The sequence below is a fragment of the Saimiri boliviensis genome, chromosome 12, assembly GCF_048565385.1.
Source record: "Saimiri boliviensis isolate mSaiBol1 chromosome 12, mSaiBol1.pri, whole genome shotgun sequence".
Lineage (NCBI taxonomy): Eukaryota > Metazoa > Chordata > Mammalia > Primates > Cebidae > Saimiri > Saimiri boliviensis.
In genome coordinates this window covers 48,204,075-48,220,797 of record NC_133460.1, presented here as the reverse complement: position 1 = coordinate 48,220,797, position 16,723 = coordinate 48,204,075, and the positions used below count along the sequence as shown (strand labels likewise).

At 41.0% G+C, this 16,723-nt stretch overlaps 1 protein-coding gene and 1 non-coding gene across 3 annotated transcripts in view; one reads left to right on the top strand and one right to left on the bottom strand.

Moving 5' to 3' along the window:
• DDX50 (DExD-box helicase 50) overlaps positions 1 to 16,723 on the bottom strand; it is a 53,482-nt gene that overhangs the window by 34,052 nt on the left and 2,707 nt on the right. Inside the window, exons 2-8 of one of the 2 annotated variants that reach the window (XM_039478364.2) lie at positions 14,689 to 14,798; positions 14,022 to 14,318; positions 9,718 to 9,793; positions 9,118 to 9,296; positions 6,453 to 6,570; positions 6,156 to 6,341; positions 5,466 to 5,611 (exon numbers count right to left, since the gene is read on the bottom strand). In XM_039478364.2, coding sequence (XP_039334298.2) covers positions 5,466 to 5,611; positions 6,156 to 6,341; positions 6,453 to 6,570; positions 9,118 to 9,296; positions 9,718 to 9,793; positions 14,022 to 14,210 — 894 coding nt within the window. In that variant the 5' untranslated portion in view covers positions 14,211 to 14,318; positions 14,689 to 14,798. The remainder of the gene's footprint in view (positions 1 to 5,465; positions 5,612 to 6,155; positions 6,342 to 6,452; positions 6,571 to 9,117; positions 9,297 to 9,717; positions 9,794 to 14,021; positions 14,319 to 14,688; positions 14,799 to 16,723) is intronic. The other variant, XM_039478363.2, reaches the window with a different exon arrangement.
• LOC120367430 (U6 spliceosomal RNA) lies at positions 8,256 to 8,359 on the top strand. The gene has a single exon (XR_005581820.1). It is a non-coding gene; the product is annotated as a U6 spliceosomal RNA (small nuclear RNA).

Below are 16,723 nucleotides of genomic sequence, written 5' to 3'. Positions count from 1 at the left end.
TGGGATGATGGCAATATTCGATACGATGATAAGGGTTTGGGTTACACACATACGACTTTTTCAAAAATAGGCAAATGTACACAAGATTTTGCATTTCATTGTTCATAAATCTTATCTCTAAAAATTATAAATATAATATGAATGAGCCTCAAAACATTATGCTAAGTGAATGAAACAAGACATAAAAAGTCACATATTGTATGATTACATTTACAGTGACGCATTGCCTAATGACAGGGATACGTTCTGAGAAATCTACTGTTAGGCAGCTTCATCATTATGCAAACATCATAGAGTTTACCTACATAAACCTAGGGTATAGTCTACTACACATACCTAGGGTATATGGTATGTCCTATTGCTTCTAGGCTACAAACCTATACAGCATATTACTGTACTGAACACTGTAGACAATGGTAAGTATGTGTGTCTCTAAACATATCTAAACATAGGAAAGGTACAGTAAGAATATGACATAAAAGATAAAAACTGATACACATGTATAGGACAGCTCCATTATAATCTTATGGGACCACCATCATATATGTGCCATCGTATATATGGTCCACTGATGACCAAAACATCACTATGCGGCACATGAATGTAGATGAAATATCCCGAACAGGTATATCCATAGGATAAAAAGCAGGCTGGTAGTTGACAATGGCCAAAGGAGGGAATGGAGGCTCGGCACAGTAGCTCATGCCTGTAATCCCTGCATTTTGGGAGGGCAACGCAGGCAGATCACCTGAGGTCAGGAGTTCGAGACCAACCTAGCCAACATGGTAAAATCCCACCTCTACTAAAAATACAAAAAATTAGCCAGGCGTGGTGGCAGGCACCTGTAACTCCAGCTACAGGGAGGCTGTGGCAGGAGAATTGCTTGAACCTGGGAGGCGGAGGTTACAGTGAGCTGCGATGGCACCACTGTTTTCCAGCCTGGGCAACAGACCAAGACTCCGTCTCAAAAAAAAAAAAAAGCAGCTGGGTGCGGTGGCTCACGCCTGTAATCCCAGCACTTTGGGAGGCCAAGGCGGGTGGATCACGAGGTCAAGAGATCAAGACCATCCTGGTCAACATGGTGAAACCCCATCTCTACTAAAAATACAAAAATTAGCTGGGCATGGTGGTGCGTGCCTGTAGTCCCAGTTACTCGGGAGGCTGAGGCAGGAGAATTGCCTGAACCCAGGAGGCGGAGGTTGCAGTGAGCCGAGATCGCGCCATTGCACTCCAGCCTGGGTAACAAGAGCGAAACTCCGTCTCAAAAAAAAAAAAAAAAAGCAAGAAGGGACTGGGGAGTAACTGCTTAATGGTTCTGCGGTTTCCTTTTGGGGTAATGAAAATGTTTGGAAATAGAAGTGATGGCTGTACACTGTAAATGTACATGACAGTGAATTGTACACTTTAAAATGGTTAGTTTTAGTTATGTGAATTTTACCTGTTTTAAAAACTGTAAATATGAGGCCGGGTGCAGTGGCTCAAGCCTGTAATCTCAGCACTTTGGGAGGCCAAGGTGGATGGATCATGAGGTCAAGAGATCGAGACCAACCTGGTCAACATGGTGAAACCCCATCTCTACTAAAAATACAAAAAATTAGCTGGGCATGGTGGCACGTGCCTATAATCCCAGCTACTCAGGAGGCTGAGGCAGGAGAATTGCCTGAACCCAGGAGGCGGAGGTTGTGGTGAGCCGAGATCACGCCATTGCACTCCAGCCTGGGTAACAAGAGCGAAACTCCATCTCAAAAACAACAACAACAACAAAAAAAAACTGTAAATATGGCACTTTTCTTAAAAATATATATGCTAGGAAGGGCACGGTGGCTCACATCTATAATCCCAGCACTTTGGGAGGCTGAAGTGAGTGGATCACCTGAGGTCATGAGTTCAAGAGCAGCCTGGCCAACATGGTGAAACCCCATCTTTACTAGAATTATAAAAATTAGCTGGGCGTGGTGGCGGGCACCTGTAATCCCAGCTACTCAGGAGGCTGAGGCAGAAGAATTGCTTGAATCCAGGAGACAGTTGCAGTGAGCCAAGATTCGCACCATTGCACTCCAGCCTGGATGACAAGAGCGGAACTCCATTATAAAAAAAAAAGATATGTATGTTAAAATACTTATGGGGAGATCAGGTACAGTGGCTCACACCTGTAATCCCAGCACTTTGGGAGTTCAAGGCAGGCAGATAACCTGAGGTGAGGACTTTGGGACCAGCCTAGCCAACATGACAAAACCATGTCTCTACTAAAAATAAAAAAATTAGCCAGGCATGGTGGTGCATGCCTGCAGTCCCAGCTACTCATATGGCTGAGGGAGGAGAACTGCTTGAACCTGGGAGGTGGAGGTTGCAGTGAGCCGAGATTATGCCACTGCCCTGCAGCCTGGTTGACAGAGCAAGACTCTCTCAAAACAAAACAAAACAAACACAACACAACAAAGAAAACCCACACATCCTTGAGTGGTGTTAACAGCAAAATAAATAAAAATAAAAACCACAGGGATGCAAAACAGACTACAGGAAACTCATAAGACAAACGAGTTTTTTTTTTTTTTTTTTTTCCCTGAGATGGGGTCTCAGGAATGCTGTCGCCCAGGCTGGAGTGCAGTGGTGTGGTCTCAGCTCACTGCAACCTCCACCCCTCCCAGGTTCAAGTGATTCTCCTGTCTCAGCTTCCCGAGTAGCTGGGATTACAGGGGTCTGCCACCACGCCTGGCTAATTTTTGTATTTTTAGTAGAGATGGGGTTTTATCATATTGGTCAAACTGGTCTTGAACTCCTGATCTCAGGTGATCCACCTGCCTTGACCTCCCAAAGCCTGGGATTACAGGCGTGAATCACCACACCTGCCGACAAATGAGTTTTTTTAACAGAAAAGTGTGAAGAAAAAAAGGAACTATAGATGATAAAATATTTAGCCAGGCCTGGTGGCGGGCCCCTGTAATCCCAGCTACTCAGGAGGCTGAGGCAGAATTGTTTGAACCCGGGAGGCGGAGTGTGCAGTGAACTGAGATGGCACCATTGCACTCCAGCCTGGGCAACAAGAGCAAAACTCCATCTCAAAAATAAATAAATAAATAAATAAATAAATTATATATATATATATACACACACACACACACCATTACTTGAAGATGAAATGATGACTGGGATTGCTTCAAATGCAGGGGTGAAAAAAACATCACTGTTAAAGACTGGTAATAGGTAATGGGTACATCATGTTCTTTACACTATTCAATCTTTCTATTCAACTTACTATTCAATTTTATATTTGAAAATGTCCGTATTAACTTTTTTACTGATACATTTTACATTCTTACTGCAAACCTTTCAAACATTACAAAATATACAAAGCTTCCTTTTACCATCCAGCACTCCCCTTACCAGAAGTAATTATTATTTGAAGTTTACTCTTTCAAACTGTTTTTGTGTATTTACATAAATGCCTAAGGAATCCATTTAGCACTATTTGTCTATTTTTTAAAGTAGTGTAATTTCTGCACATATCATTGTATAATTTGTTTTTTTGTTTTTTTGTTTTTTTGTTTTTGAGACGGAGTTTCACTCTTGTTACCCAGGCTGGAGTGCAATGGCACAATCTCGGCTCACCGCAACCTCCGCCTCCTGGATTCAAGCAATTCTCCTGCCTCAGCCTCCTGAGTAGCTGGGATTACAGGCACGCGCCACCACGTCCAGCTAATTTTTTGTATTTTTAGTAGAGACGGGGTTTCACCATGTTGACCAGGATGGTCTTGATCTCTTGACCTCGTGATCCACCCGCCTGAGCCCCCCAAAGTGCTGGGATTACAGGTTTGAGCCACCGTGCCCAGCCATAATTTGGTTTTTATCACCAATTCTTTTTAACTACTGCATTACATTCTGCAGATAATAATGTTGTTCACCTCGTCGCCTAGTCTTTCCTACATACACATAAATATACATCTATTAAATAGAAAAATGATATATGGTACCTATTTATGTACCTACATATGTACCAGTCAACTGGTACATATTTATGCCAGTTGACTGACATAAATAATGTAAATATTACTTTTTTTTTTTTGAGATGAGTCTTGCTCTGTCACCAGGCTGGAGCACAGTGGCACGATCTTGGCTCACTGCAACCTCCGCCTCCCTGGTTCAAGCTTCTCCTTCCTCAGCCTCCTGAGTAGCTGGGATTATAGGTGCACGCCACCATACCCAGCTAATTTTTGTATTTTTAGTAGAGATGGGGTTTCGCCATGTTGGTCAGGATGGTCTAAATCTCCAGAGCTTGTAATCTGCCCACCTTGGCCTCCAAAAGTGCTTGGATTACAGACGTGAGCCACCATGCCCAGCCTAATTCTTTTTTTTAAACATACTATTGGTTTAACTTTTAATTTTCGTGGAGTCAAAATTATAAACCTTTTCCCTTATGGATTCTTCTTCTAACTTACATGGTTGGGTTTTTGTGTGCGTGTGTGTGTTTTTTTGAGACAGGGTCTCCCTCTGTCACCCAGGCTGGAGTGCAAGTGGCGTAATTTCAGCTTACTGCAACCTCCACCTCCCAGATTCAAGCAATTCTCATGCCTCAGCCTCCCAAATAGCTGGGACTACAGGGAACCGGCCTGATGGCTGGCTAATTTTTCTGTTTTTAGTAGAGACAGGGTTTCACTATGTTGGCCAGGCTGGTCTCAAACTCCTGACCGCAAATGATCTGCCCGCCTTTGCCTCTCAAAGTGTTGGGATTACAGGCGTGAGTCACCATGTCCAGCCCAACTTGTGTGTCAGAAAAGCATTCCCAGGCAGAGCACGGTGGCTCACGCCTGCAATCCCAGTACTTTGGGAGGCTGAGACAAACGGATCACAAGGTCAGGAGTTTGAGACCAGCCTGACCAACATGGTGAAACCCTATCTCTAAAAAAATAAATTAAAAAAAAAAAAAAAAATAGAAAAGCATTCCCTTTCCTAAAATCAAAAAACTCTTCATTCACCTACATCTGCTTTAAGTTATTTTACGGCTTAATTTTTTAAATCTTTCAGAATTTTTTTTGGTATAGAGGAATGGAATGAGGATCATACATTTTTCACCTCAGCTTTCACAAATTATCTCAGCACTATTCTTTTCTAGTCAATATGAATCGCCTTGTCACGCTGTAAATATTTTGCTGTTTTGGGTTTTGTGGGGTTTCTTTGAGCTGCTTTAAAGAGAGAAATAAAGAAATACTTCAAATCTGTCTCTATGGCTGCTTGTATGTTTCCTATTAGGACTTTCCTATTCATGTGCTCCCCCAACCCCCGCCCTATTTATTCTATTCTGCTACTCAGTCTCAGACTACAAAAATATATAGGTATTTCATTGACTAAGAGCAGAAAACAGAGATTAGGTCTGAATAAGAATCCAAAACTTAGGTTTAGCTTCAACAAATTTCAAAAGTAAAATACCAGCTAAAAGCTAAAATCTATCATGCTAGAAAGCTACTTACTTCCACAGTGGTTGCAGCCTTTTGAGTCATTTTTCCAACAAGGTCAACCTGTTCATATCTGGATTTCATGTATTTTTTTGCAACTTTGTATACCCACTGTGGGCAAGTTGCAGAAAAAAGTAAAGTCTGAGGATTGTCTTCAGAATCTTAAATAAACAAAAAGAATTCAAATGTTTTCTTAATTTCCCACGATGTAGCCAGCTCTTAAAAATCCTCCCCAAGCTTCAAAAAAATAATGAAAATTTCAAAACTTGGGGTGAATTTTTAACACACAGAATTCATTGCAATTACTAAAATTTTCAACTTGCAAAAATGGGGGGCAATTATGAAGATAACTGAACCCAGAAGGAAGGGGAGAATTTAAGAAGGAACAATGAACAAAGAAATCAATGAGTTAGTAAAAGTACTGACTATAAAAAAAAATAGAAAAAAGCATAGGAAGCTAAGAAAATAGTTAAAAGGATGCTATCATACTTTTTTCAGACAGAACAGATACCAAATGATTTTAGTTTTGTTAGAACAAATTATCTCAGGACTATTCTTTTCTAGTCAATATGAATCGCAGGAGGACACTATAGAAGACAGAACTTTGTTAGAACACTGGGGACACTGAAATAAAAATTATTAAATAAAAACTTGTTTAAGATGGAAGAGTAATTGCTAATGTGCTTATTTTGAATTAGGATATACCAGTTTTGTAGGATTCGTGAATAATATCTTCAACTTGTTCAGCAAAACCTAAATCTAACATTTGATCCACTTCATCGAGTACAACATGGCGCAGTTTAGAAAGATCCAATCGGCCACTCTGCAGATGGTCTTTGATACGACCAGGGGTTCCAACCAAGATGTCAATACCATTTCGAATATGATTAACTGTGAGAAGAGAGAAATGCCACCAATATGTGAAAATCACACTTTCACATTATTTCTTTAAATTTAAGTATGAAACATATCTTTGCACTTCTTTCATACATATTTACTCACTTTGGCTTTGATATGATGTTCCACCATAAAAACATGCCACACTGAGTTTCCTAGTTATATCTTTGAAGTCTTTGGCTACTTGATTTGCCAGTTCCCTTGTTGGAGCCAAAACGAGTACCTAAGCAAGAGGTTTAAAAAACAAAAAGATATTTTTCTAAAGACTTACGTTAAGTTAAAATTAAGAAGACTTTTTTTAGGTGCATTTAAAACCAGGGATGTCAACATTAATGTCGTAAGTACTTAAAGACACAGCGCAAATAGCAAATAAGAACACTGGCATATATTTATTATATCCTCCTCCCTTCCTTCAGGTCTCTTCAGTGAGGTTCTCAAGCCTCCTTTCATATCTCCCTGCCCTTATCATTTCTTCTCAGCCCTGATACCACCTAAGATAGTGATATTTTATTTGCTGATTGTCTATCTCACCCAATAAAATGTAAGCTCCATGAAGGCAAGGATTTATGTCAGTTTGGGTTACTATATTCTAAACACTTCAAACAGTGCCTGGTACAGTACAAGAAACTCAGAAACATTTGTTAAATGAATGAATGTCCACCATGTGCTGGGAACTAATGCTTTACAGGAATTATCTAATTTGATTTTCATAAAAACCCATGGGTGGCATTATTACACCATTTTTATAGATGAGAGACTTGTGTCTCAGAGAAGTAAAGTCTTGCCCCAAATCAAACAGCTAGAAATGGTGGAGCTGGAATCTCCAGTTAACATCTGTCTCATAGAAAAGCTTTTTAAGGCAGCTCTGGGGCCAGGCATTATGGTTAACACATATAATCCCAACACCTTGGAAGGCCAGGTGGAAGGACTGCTTGAGGCCAGTAGTTTAAAACCAGCCTGGGCAACATAGTGTGACCCCAACTCTACAAAAAATTTAAAAATTAACCAAGTATGGTGGCACCTGCCTATAGTCCTACCTACTGGAGAGACTGAGAGGAGGAGAGAATTGCTTGAGCCCAGGAGTTCGTGGTTACAGTGAGCCATGATCGCCCTGCTGTACTCCATCCTGGGCAACAGGGTAAGACCCTGTCTCTTAAGGAAAAAAAAAAAAAAAAAAAAGCAGTGTTGAGATTATGTCCTATTTCAGTCTTTTCCTAATTTCACCCCAAAAACGTAACTCTCCAAAAAGATTTATCCATTTATCCTGTAAGTCAGCATAGCTGATCCAAGACTATTATGATTTAATTATATTTATGTATGTTAATTTGCTCTTATAATACCTCTCAGAAGCCTTAGAAAGAACAAATTACTTTTAGTCATAGAGCTGTTCATATGATGATGATAATATTTTTCTTCATTTTTACAAACCTTAAGTGTACACAGCTTTGCTTTTTAGGTCAAATTTTAGGCTTATATTTTACTAGTCTCCTCTGTTGGTTGATTTTACATTTATAAAATAAGACAGATGGCTAGTACTCCAATAATATATGAACTAGCAATATAATTTCTGTAATACACTTCTTAAAAAGTCCATCTGGCCGGGCGCGGTGGCTCAAGCCTGTAATCCCAGCACTTTGGGAGGCTGAGGCGGGTGGATCACGAGGTCAATAGATCAAGACCATCCTGGTCAACATGGTGAAACCCCATCTCTACTAAAAATACAAAAAATTAGCTGGGCATGGTGGCACGTGCCTGTAATCCCAGCTACTCAGGAGGCTGAGGCAGTAGAATTGCCTGAACCCAGGAGGCGGAGGTTGCGGTGAGCCGAGATCGCACCATTGCACTCCAGCCTGGGTAACAAGAGCGAAACTCCATCTCAAAAAAAAAAAAAAAAAAGTCCATCTGTGTGTGCTCACTTCAGCAGCACATACACTAAAATTGGAATGTCACAGAGATTAGCATGACCCCTGCACAAGGATGACATGAAAATTCATGAAGCTTTCTATACTAAAAGGAAAAAAGTCAACACTGAAATAAATGATATTGAACATTTACCAAATGACAAATAAATGAACGCCTCTTTAGAAAATTCATTTGTTTAAAAGCAAAGGTCAGGATGAAAAAAAAAGAGAAGGGTCAACTAGGCTGGGTGGGGTAGCTCACGCCTGTAATCCCAGCACTTTAGGAGGCTGAGGCAGGCAGATCATCCGAGGTCAGGGGTTCAAGACCAGATTGGCCAACATAGTGAAACCCTGTCTCTACTGAAAATACAAAAATTAGCTGAGCATGATAGTGGGTGTAACAGCTGTAATCCCAGCTCTTTCGGAAGCTAAGCCGGGAGGATCTCTTGAACCCAGGAGGCGGAGGTTGCAGTGAGCCAAGATTGCACCACTGCACTCCAGCCTGGACAACAGCAATGAAGCTCTCGTCTCAAAAAAAAAAAAAGGGTCAACTAAATATATAAACTGTAAATAAGATTTACTGACTTTATAATACATAAAATTATCAAAGACATATATGGATCCACGCACATCACATTCGTATGCAATAAGTACTTCACTTCAACTTCTCTTGAGATTTCTTTTTGTGAAAAATAACATATTTTTGCTTTATGCCACAGCTCCACTTTTCTATCTTGGGGGTACTAGTAACGTAAGACTATAGAAAGTCTTAAAGACTAAACAAAGAATAAAGACTAAAGAAAAGTATAACTCTTTATTCCCTTTCCGTTACATTAACATTTAAAGCTCTTACTCCCTATAATGATTACCTTTGGTGAGCGGCTTTTTTTAATTGTTTCTTGATTTCTTTGTAGTCTTTCAATCAAGGGAATGGCAAAAGAGAATGTCTTTCCTGTTCCTGTCCGTGCTTGAGCTATTAAATCTTTTCCTTCATATACAGGACCAAAAGTCTTAACTTGAATAGGAAAGAGGTATGTCACCCCTCGACCTGTAAAATGAGATTCCATTAAAATATTTCTTTAAGACTAGCATTAGGAAAAAATACATTCATTTGAAAATGACAACAGACCGGGCACAGTGGCTCACGCCTGTAATCCCAGCACTTCAAGAGGCCAAGGCAGGTGGATCACGAGGTCAGGAGTTGAAGACTAGCCTGGCCAATATGGTGAAACCCTGTCTCTACTAAAACTACAAAAATTAGCTGGGTGTGGTGACACGTGCCTGTAATCCCAGCTACTCAGGAGGCTGAGGCAGCAGAATTCCCTGAACCTGGAAGGCAGAGGTTGCAGTGAGCCAAGATTGCGCCACTGCACTCCAGCTTGGGTGACAGAGTGAGACTCCATCTCAAAAACAAACAAACAAAAAAAGCAACAAAACAAAACAAAACAAAACAAAACAAAACTGCATACCTTTCAGAAGCTTTATAGTCTCTTCAGAAATAGGGAAATTGGAGAAGGCTCCTTCTTTTTGTTCACGTGTTAAGGTCTGTAAAAATGAAATCAATGTCCTAAATAATATAATTTATATTAAACTCTTCCTCATTTACCGTTTTTAATTTTGCTAAACAAACAAATCAACTTTAGTTAGTACTTGCAAAAACTGTAATTAAACTTAAATTAACTTACAAGGAAAATTAGGGGGACACTGGTCGGGTGCAGTGGCTCACGCCTGTAATCCCAGCACTTTGGGAAGCTGAGGTGGGCAGATCACAAGGTCAAGAATTTGAGACCAGCCTGGCCAACATGGTAAAAACCTTGTCTCTACTAAAAATACAAAAATTAGCTGGGCGTGGTGGTGCGCACCTATAGTCCCAGTTACTCGGGAGGCTAAGACAGGAGAATCCCTTGAACCCGGAAGGCAGAGGTTGCAGTGAGCCAAGATCACGCCACTGTACTCCAGCCTGGCAACAGAGTAAGACTCTGTATCAAAAAAAAAAAAAAAAAAAAAAAAAAGGCCGGGTGCAGTGGCTCAAGCCTGTAATCCCAGCATTTTGGGAGGCCGAGGCGGGTGGATCATGAGGTCAAGAGATCGAGACCATCCTGGCCAACATGGTGAAACCCCGTCTCTACTAAAAATACAAAAAATTAGCTGGGCATGGTGGTACGTGCCTGTAATCCCAGCTACTCAGGAGGCTGAGGCAGGAGAATTGCCTGAACCCAGGAGGCGGAGGTTGCAGTGAGCCGAGATCGCGCCATTGCACTCCAGCCTGGGTTAACAAGAGCGAAACTCTGTCTCAAAAAAAAAAAAAAGAAAAAAAAAAAAGATATGCTACCCAGGCTGGTCTCACTATGTTACCCAGGCTGGTCTCAAACTCCCGGCCTCAAGAGATCCTCCCGGCCAGGCACAGTGGCTCACACCTATAATTCCAGCACTTTGGGAGGCCAAGGCAGGCGCATTACCTGAGGTCAGGAGTTGGAGACCAGCCTGACCAACATGGAGAAACCTTACCTCTCTACTAAAAATGCAACAAATTAGCTGGTCAGGGTGGCACATGCCTGTAATCCCAGCTACTCAGAACTCTGAGGCAGGAGAATCACTTGAACCTGGGAGGTGGAGGTTGTGGTGAGCCAAGATCACAACGTTGCACTCCAGCCTGGGCAACAAGATTGAAACTCCATCTCATTAAAAAAAAAAAAAAAAGAGAGAGAGAGAGAGAGAGAGAGGGATCCTCCTGCCTTGGCCTCCAAAACTGCTGGGATTATAAGCATGAGCCACCATGCCCAGCCAAAAAGGTTATTTATTAATCTAAATCATACTTACAGACAAAATTATAAAGATTAACATAAGCCTATAAACTAAGCTGAAAGAAATTACACAATGAGAAATGTAAAATACAAAAAGTAGCTGGGCGTCATGGTGGGTGGCTGTAATCTCAGCTACTTGAGAGGCTGAGGCAGGATAATTGTTTGAACTCAGAAGGTGGAGGTTGTAGTGAGTGGAGATCATAGCACTGCACTCTAGCATGGGTGACAGCGAGTCTGTCTGAAAAAAATAATTACAAAAATAATACACTGTTGGCCAGATGCAGTGGCTTAAGCCTGTAATCCCAACACTTTGGGAGGCCAAGGTGGTAGGATCACTTAAGCCCAGGAGTTCAAGATTAGCCTGGGCAACACAGTGAGACCTCAACTCTATAAAAAACAAACTAAATAAATAAATAATATAATATACCGTCACTGTAGACACTTTTGAAATTGGTCGAGCCCAGTAGCTTATGTCTGTAATCCCAGAACTCTGGGAGGCCAAGGCTAGTAGATCACTTGAACCTAGGAGTTCAAGACCAGTCTGGGCAACATAGTGAAACACCATCTCTCCTAAAAATACACAAATTAGCCGGGTGTGGTGGTATGTACCTATAGTCCCACCTACTCGGGAGGCTGAGGTGGGAGGATCACCCAAGCCCAGGGAGGATGAGGCTGCAGTGAGCCATGATCACACCACTGCACTCCATTCTAGGCAACAGAGTAAGACCATTTCTCAAAAGAAAAGAAAAGAAAAGAAAGAAGCCCAGCGTGGTGACTCACACCTGTAATCCCAGCACTTTGGGAGGCTGAGGAGGGCAGATCACAGGGTCAAGAGATCGAGACCATCCTGGCCAACACGGTGAAATGCCGTCTCTACTAAAAATATAAAAATTAATGGCATGGTGGCATGTGCCTGTAGTCCTAGCTACTCGGGAAGCTGAAGCAGGAGAATCACTTGAATCAGGGAGGCAGAGGTTGCGGTGAGCCGAGATCGCACTACTGCACTCCAGCCTGGCGACAGAGCAAGATGCTATCTCAAAAAAAAAAAAAAAAAGAAAAAGAAAAGAAAAGAAAGAAACTACAGAAAAAACAGAAGCAAATTTAAAAATTTATAATCCACTCAGCTAAAGCCACATTTGAAACATACTCCTCCAATCCTCAATCTATGCACATAAAAATTTTATAACAGAAATAAAATCACATTATATATACCATTTTATAATCTTTTTTTTTCCCCTTTTTTTGAGACAGACTTTTGCTCTTGTTGCCCAGGCTGGAGTGCAAAGTGCAATCTTGGCTCACTGCAACCTGCGCTTCCCAGGTTCAAGCGATTCTCTTGCCTCAGCCTTCCAAGTGGCTGGGACTACAGGCAAGCACCACCACGTCCAGCTAATTTTTTGTATTTAGTAGAGATGGGGTTTCATCATGTTGGTTAGGCTGGTCTTGAACTCCTGACCACAAATGATCCACCAGCCTCAGTCACCCAAAGTGCTGAGATTACAGGCGTGAGCCACCACACCTGGCCTATTTTTTTCTTTTAACAAGATTAATGACTACCTTCTCTATTGTTTACCCTTTGGGATATCGGTATTCTATTACATAGCTATAGTATGTTTTGTCTAAACCAGTTGTCTACTATCAGACATTTAGGATGTTTAAATATTTTGCTATTATCAACAATATTACTGTGATAAAAGTACTTATTCATACAGCTTTGCACACCTCTTGGTCATCTCCTTAGGATAAATTCCTTTAAGCAGAATTCCTAAACTCTCATGTGATCTAAACAAAATAATAAACAATTAAACCTATTATAATACAGATTTTACCAGGCAAAATCTCAACAGAGTAATACGCAGCCCATAAATTCCACTGCTAGCAATACAGACTTACAGGACCTTATTTAGATCAACAAACATTTGTGCTTCTTGCCAAACAGCAAATTGACAAATAAGAAAAAAAAACTTCATGAGTCAACATCTTCTCCCAATGCTCCCTAAAGATTATGCATTAAGCTCAAATGTATATGAATATCAGCAATTATTATATTTAAAGAATATAAAGAATTATTATCAGCCAGGTGCAGTAGCTCACGTCTGTAATCACAGCAGCTTTGGTCAGGAGTTTGAGACCAGCCTGGACAACATGGTGAAACCCTGTCTCTACTAAAAATATAGAAATTAGCCAGACGCGCCGGGTGCCGTGGCTCAAGCCTGTAATCTCAGCACTTTGGGAGGCTGAGGCAGGTGGATCATGAGGTCAAGAGATCGAGACCATCCTGGTCAATATGGTGAAACCCCGTCTCTACTAAAAATACAAAATATTAGCTGGGCATGGTGGTGCGTGCCTGTAATCCCAGCTACTCAGGAGGCTGAGGCAGGAGAATTGCCTGAACCCAGGAGGCGGAGGTTGCAGTGAGCCGAGATCGTGCCATTGCACTCCAGCCTGGGTAACAGGAGCAAAACTCCATCTCAAAAAAAAAAAAAAAAAAAGAAATTAGCCAGACGTGGTGGCGCGTGCCTGTAACCCCAGCTACTCAAGAAGCTGAGGTAGGAGAATCGCTTGAATTGAACCCAGGAGGAGGAGGCTGCCATGAGCCAAAATTGTGCCACTGCACTCTAGCCTGGGTGACAGAGCGAGACTCTGACTCAAAAAAGAAAAGAAAAAAGAAAGAAAAAAATGCAAATAGGTGACCACTGAGCAATTCAGAATAACTTTAGGAACCCAAATGTAAAGGAAAGGTTTAAATTTGACCATTTATCCCACCTTGCCCCAAGAGAAAGGCCATACAATGAAATAAACAAGGGCCAAAGGAAAAAAGGCTCACCTGGACAGACTCTCTAGTCCAACTGAGAATACTAAACACTAAGCAAGAAATGTTATAGAGTCAAGTCTAATTAGCCTTAAAAAAATCAGATCTACTTGTATTTCAAGGATAGTGTTAAATGTAAAATAAAAAGTATCCATACCTCCTCTAGTTTATTATCACTTGATTTATGAGTAGAACTATCTAAGGATGATACTCGCTTTGATTTTTTTTCATATTCATCAATATCTCCATTTGGTAGACCTTTTCTTCTTGACTTATGAGATTTAGAGAATTCATCTGAAAGTCTGTTAAATCCTTCTTCAGTGTCTCCATTTAGCTTCTCTTTCATTTTAGTTTTTTTTGCCTTGGGAGCATCCAGGTCATCTGTAACACCATTTTCTCTTGTTTCTGATTTCTCATCTGAATCATAATGGTGCCTTGACTTCCTTCTGTCACTCTGTGAACAAACAAAGAAGCAGTGACAAGACAGTCAGAGGTTTCCTTTTGAGACTCTAGAGAAGTTAGAGCATGACTCTCCCACCAGGTCATCTCAGTCTACAGTTATTTGGAAAACCTACCTGGTAGAAATCCAGACTGGTTATTGATGCCAAGCTCTAAGCGTCACCTGTTGCTATCTTTCTCATCCCATTCCTAGCATTCTCAAGATTCAGCCTCTATTCCCTCTCTAATCCCACCATAAGACTTAAGGAAAATCAAAACATTTTCTTCTCAGGAAAAAAAGACAACCCCAGAATTATAAATTACTAAACAAACAAAAACTTCCAACATTTCCAAAAGAAAAAAATTAATACTTATTGAATACCTACCCAGCACTGTGTAATGTTTTCAGCTTATCTTGTTTAAATCTTCATAACAACCCTATAAGGGAAGTACAGGTCCATAATCCCTTATCCGAAATTGCGATATCCATAAAGCTCTGAAAACCGAAAGTTTTTTTGTAACTTATTTGGAGGCAAAACCTTACCTGAACTCATTTGACGGCAAAATTCAACTTGAACTACTGTGAGGCTCTTTAGTTTTTATTTATCCCACTAGTATGACTATTCAATTTAATATATTTAATATTAAGGTGTTTGATCACAGGTTTTGGGCCCCAAACCCTACTGGGATGTTACCCTTCTAAAAATCCCTGAATTCTGAATTCTAAAATACAACTAGTTCCAAGGATTTTGGATAAGGGATAGTGAACCTGTATTACCTTTGCCATTTTATTTATTTATTTTTGAGATGGAGTCTTGTTCTGTCACCCAGGCTGGAGTGCATTGGTGCAATCTTGGCTCACAGCAACTTGCACCTCCCAGGTTCAAGCGATTCTCCTGCCTCAGCCTCCCCAGGAGCTGGGACTACAGGCATGCAACACCACGCCCAGCTAACTTTTGTATTTTTAGTAGAAATGATTGGCCAGACTGGTCTCGAATTACTGACCTCAGGTGATCTACCTGCCTTGGCCTCCCAAAGTGCTGGGATTACAGGCGTGAGCCACTGTGCCCAGCCACCTTTGCCATTTTATACACAAGTAAACAGAAATTCTAAGAGATTAAAGAACTTGCCAAAGATCCACATGTGGGATTTCCTGCAACTGTAAGTACTAGAAATTGAATCTAACACTGCCTGCCCATTCTCTTTTCACATTATGCTTCCTCCCTGCACTTTGATAATTCACAGGTTAAAACAAAACAAAACAAAACTATATAATTAATATAAAAATTCAACTGTTACACTTCCATGGAAGGACAGTAATCTTTGGAGTTTTTTGTTTTGTTTTACTTTTTAAATTTAGTTAATAGAATTTTAAAAAATTAAAAAGCACTATTCTGCATCATCAATTTTAAAATGCCAAACTAGCGGCCAGTGTTGTGATATTTACAGAACGTAAGAAATGATTTGGGAATTTAGAACTTCAGTCTGGTGGCTAGCCGCAGCGGCTCATGCCTGAAATCCCAGCACTTTGGGAGGCCGAGGCAGGTAGATGACCTGAGGTCAGGAGTTTGAGACCAACCTGATCAACAGGGTGAAATGCTGTCTCTACTAAAAACACAAAAATTAGCCAGGCATGGTGGCACATGCCTGTAATCCCAGCCACTCTCAAAAAAAATAATTACCCCATCAAATGTTCAAAATAGATAGTGATTAGTGACAGTAAAAACTACCACCACTAAAATGTTCACCATAACTTATACAACTTTTAGAGTTCTTTCACATACAATTTCCTCATCCATAAAATTGGAATTGCTGTAAGAATTGAACAGTATGTGTGAAAATGCTTTGCAGTTACACATTACATCATCTGATCTGAAGTTAACTGCACTAGCCCACATCTTTCCAAACCAATAGGTTCTACAGAAAAACAAGATTATTTATTGAGTCAGCCTTGGGGTCTGAATCGCTTCTGGGTCCTGCACTTCAGGGAGAAGTTGAAGCAAGGCAAAGTGAGGCTTCTCGGTCCAAGCCCAGTAACATCTCACGATAATTAATACGTTATTCCACGGCCGGGCGCGGTGGCTCAAGCCTGTAATCCCAGCACTTTGGGAGGCCAAGGCGGGTGGATCACGAGGTCAAGAGATCGAGACCATCCTGGTCAACATGGTGAAACCCCGTCTCTACTAAAAACACAAAAAATTAGCTGGACATGGTGGCGCGTGCCTGTAATCCCAGCTACTCAGGAGGCTGAGGCAGGAGAATTGCCTGAACCCGGGAGGCGGAGGTTGCGGTGAGCCAAGATCGTGCCATTGCACTCCAGCCTGGGTAACAAGAGCAAAACTCCGTCTCAAAAAAAAAAAAAAAAAAAAAAAAAAAAAAAAAAAATTAATACGTTATTCCACTTTGGACCCACAATGCTTG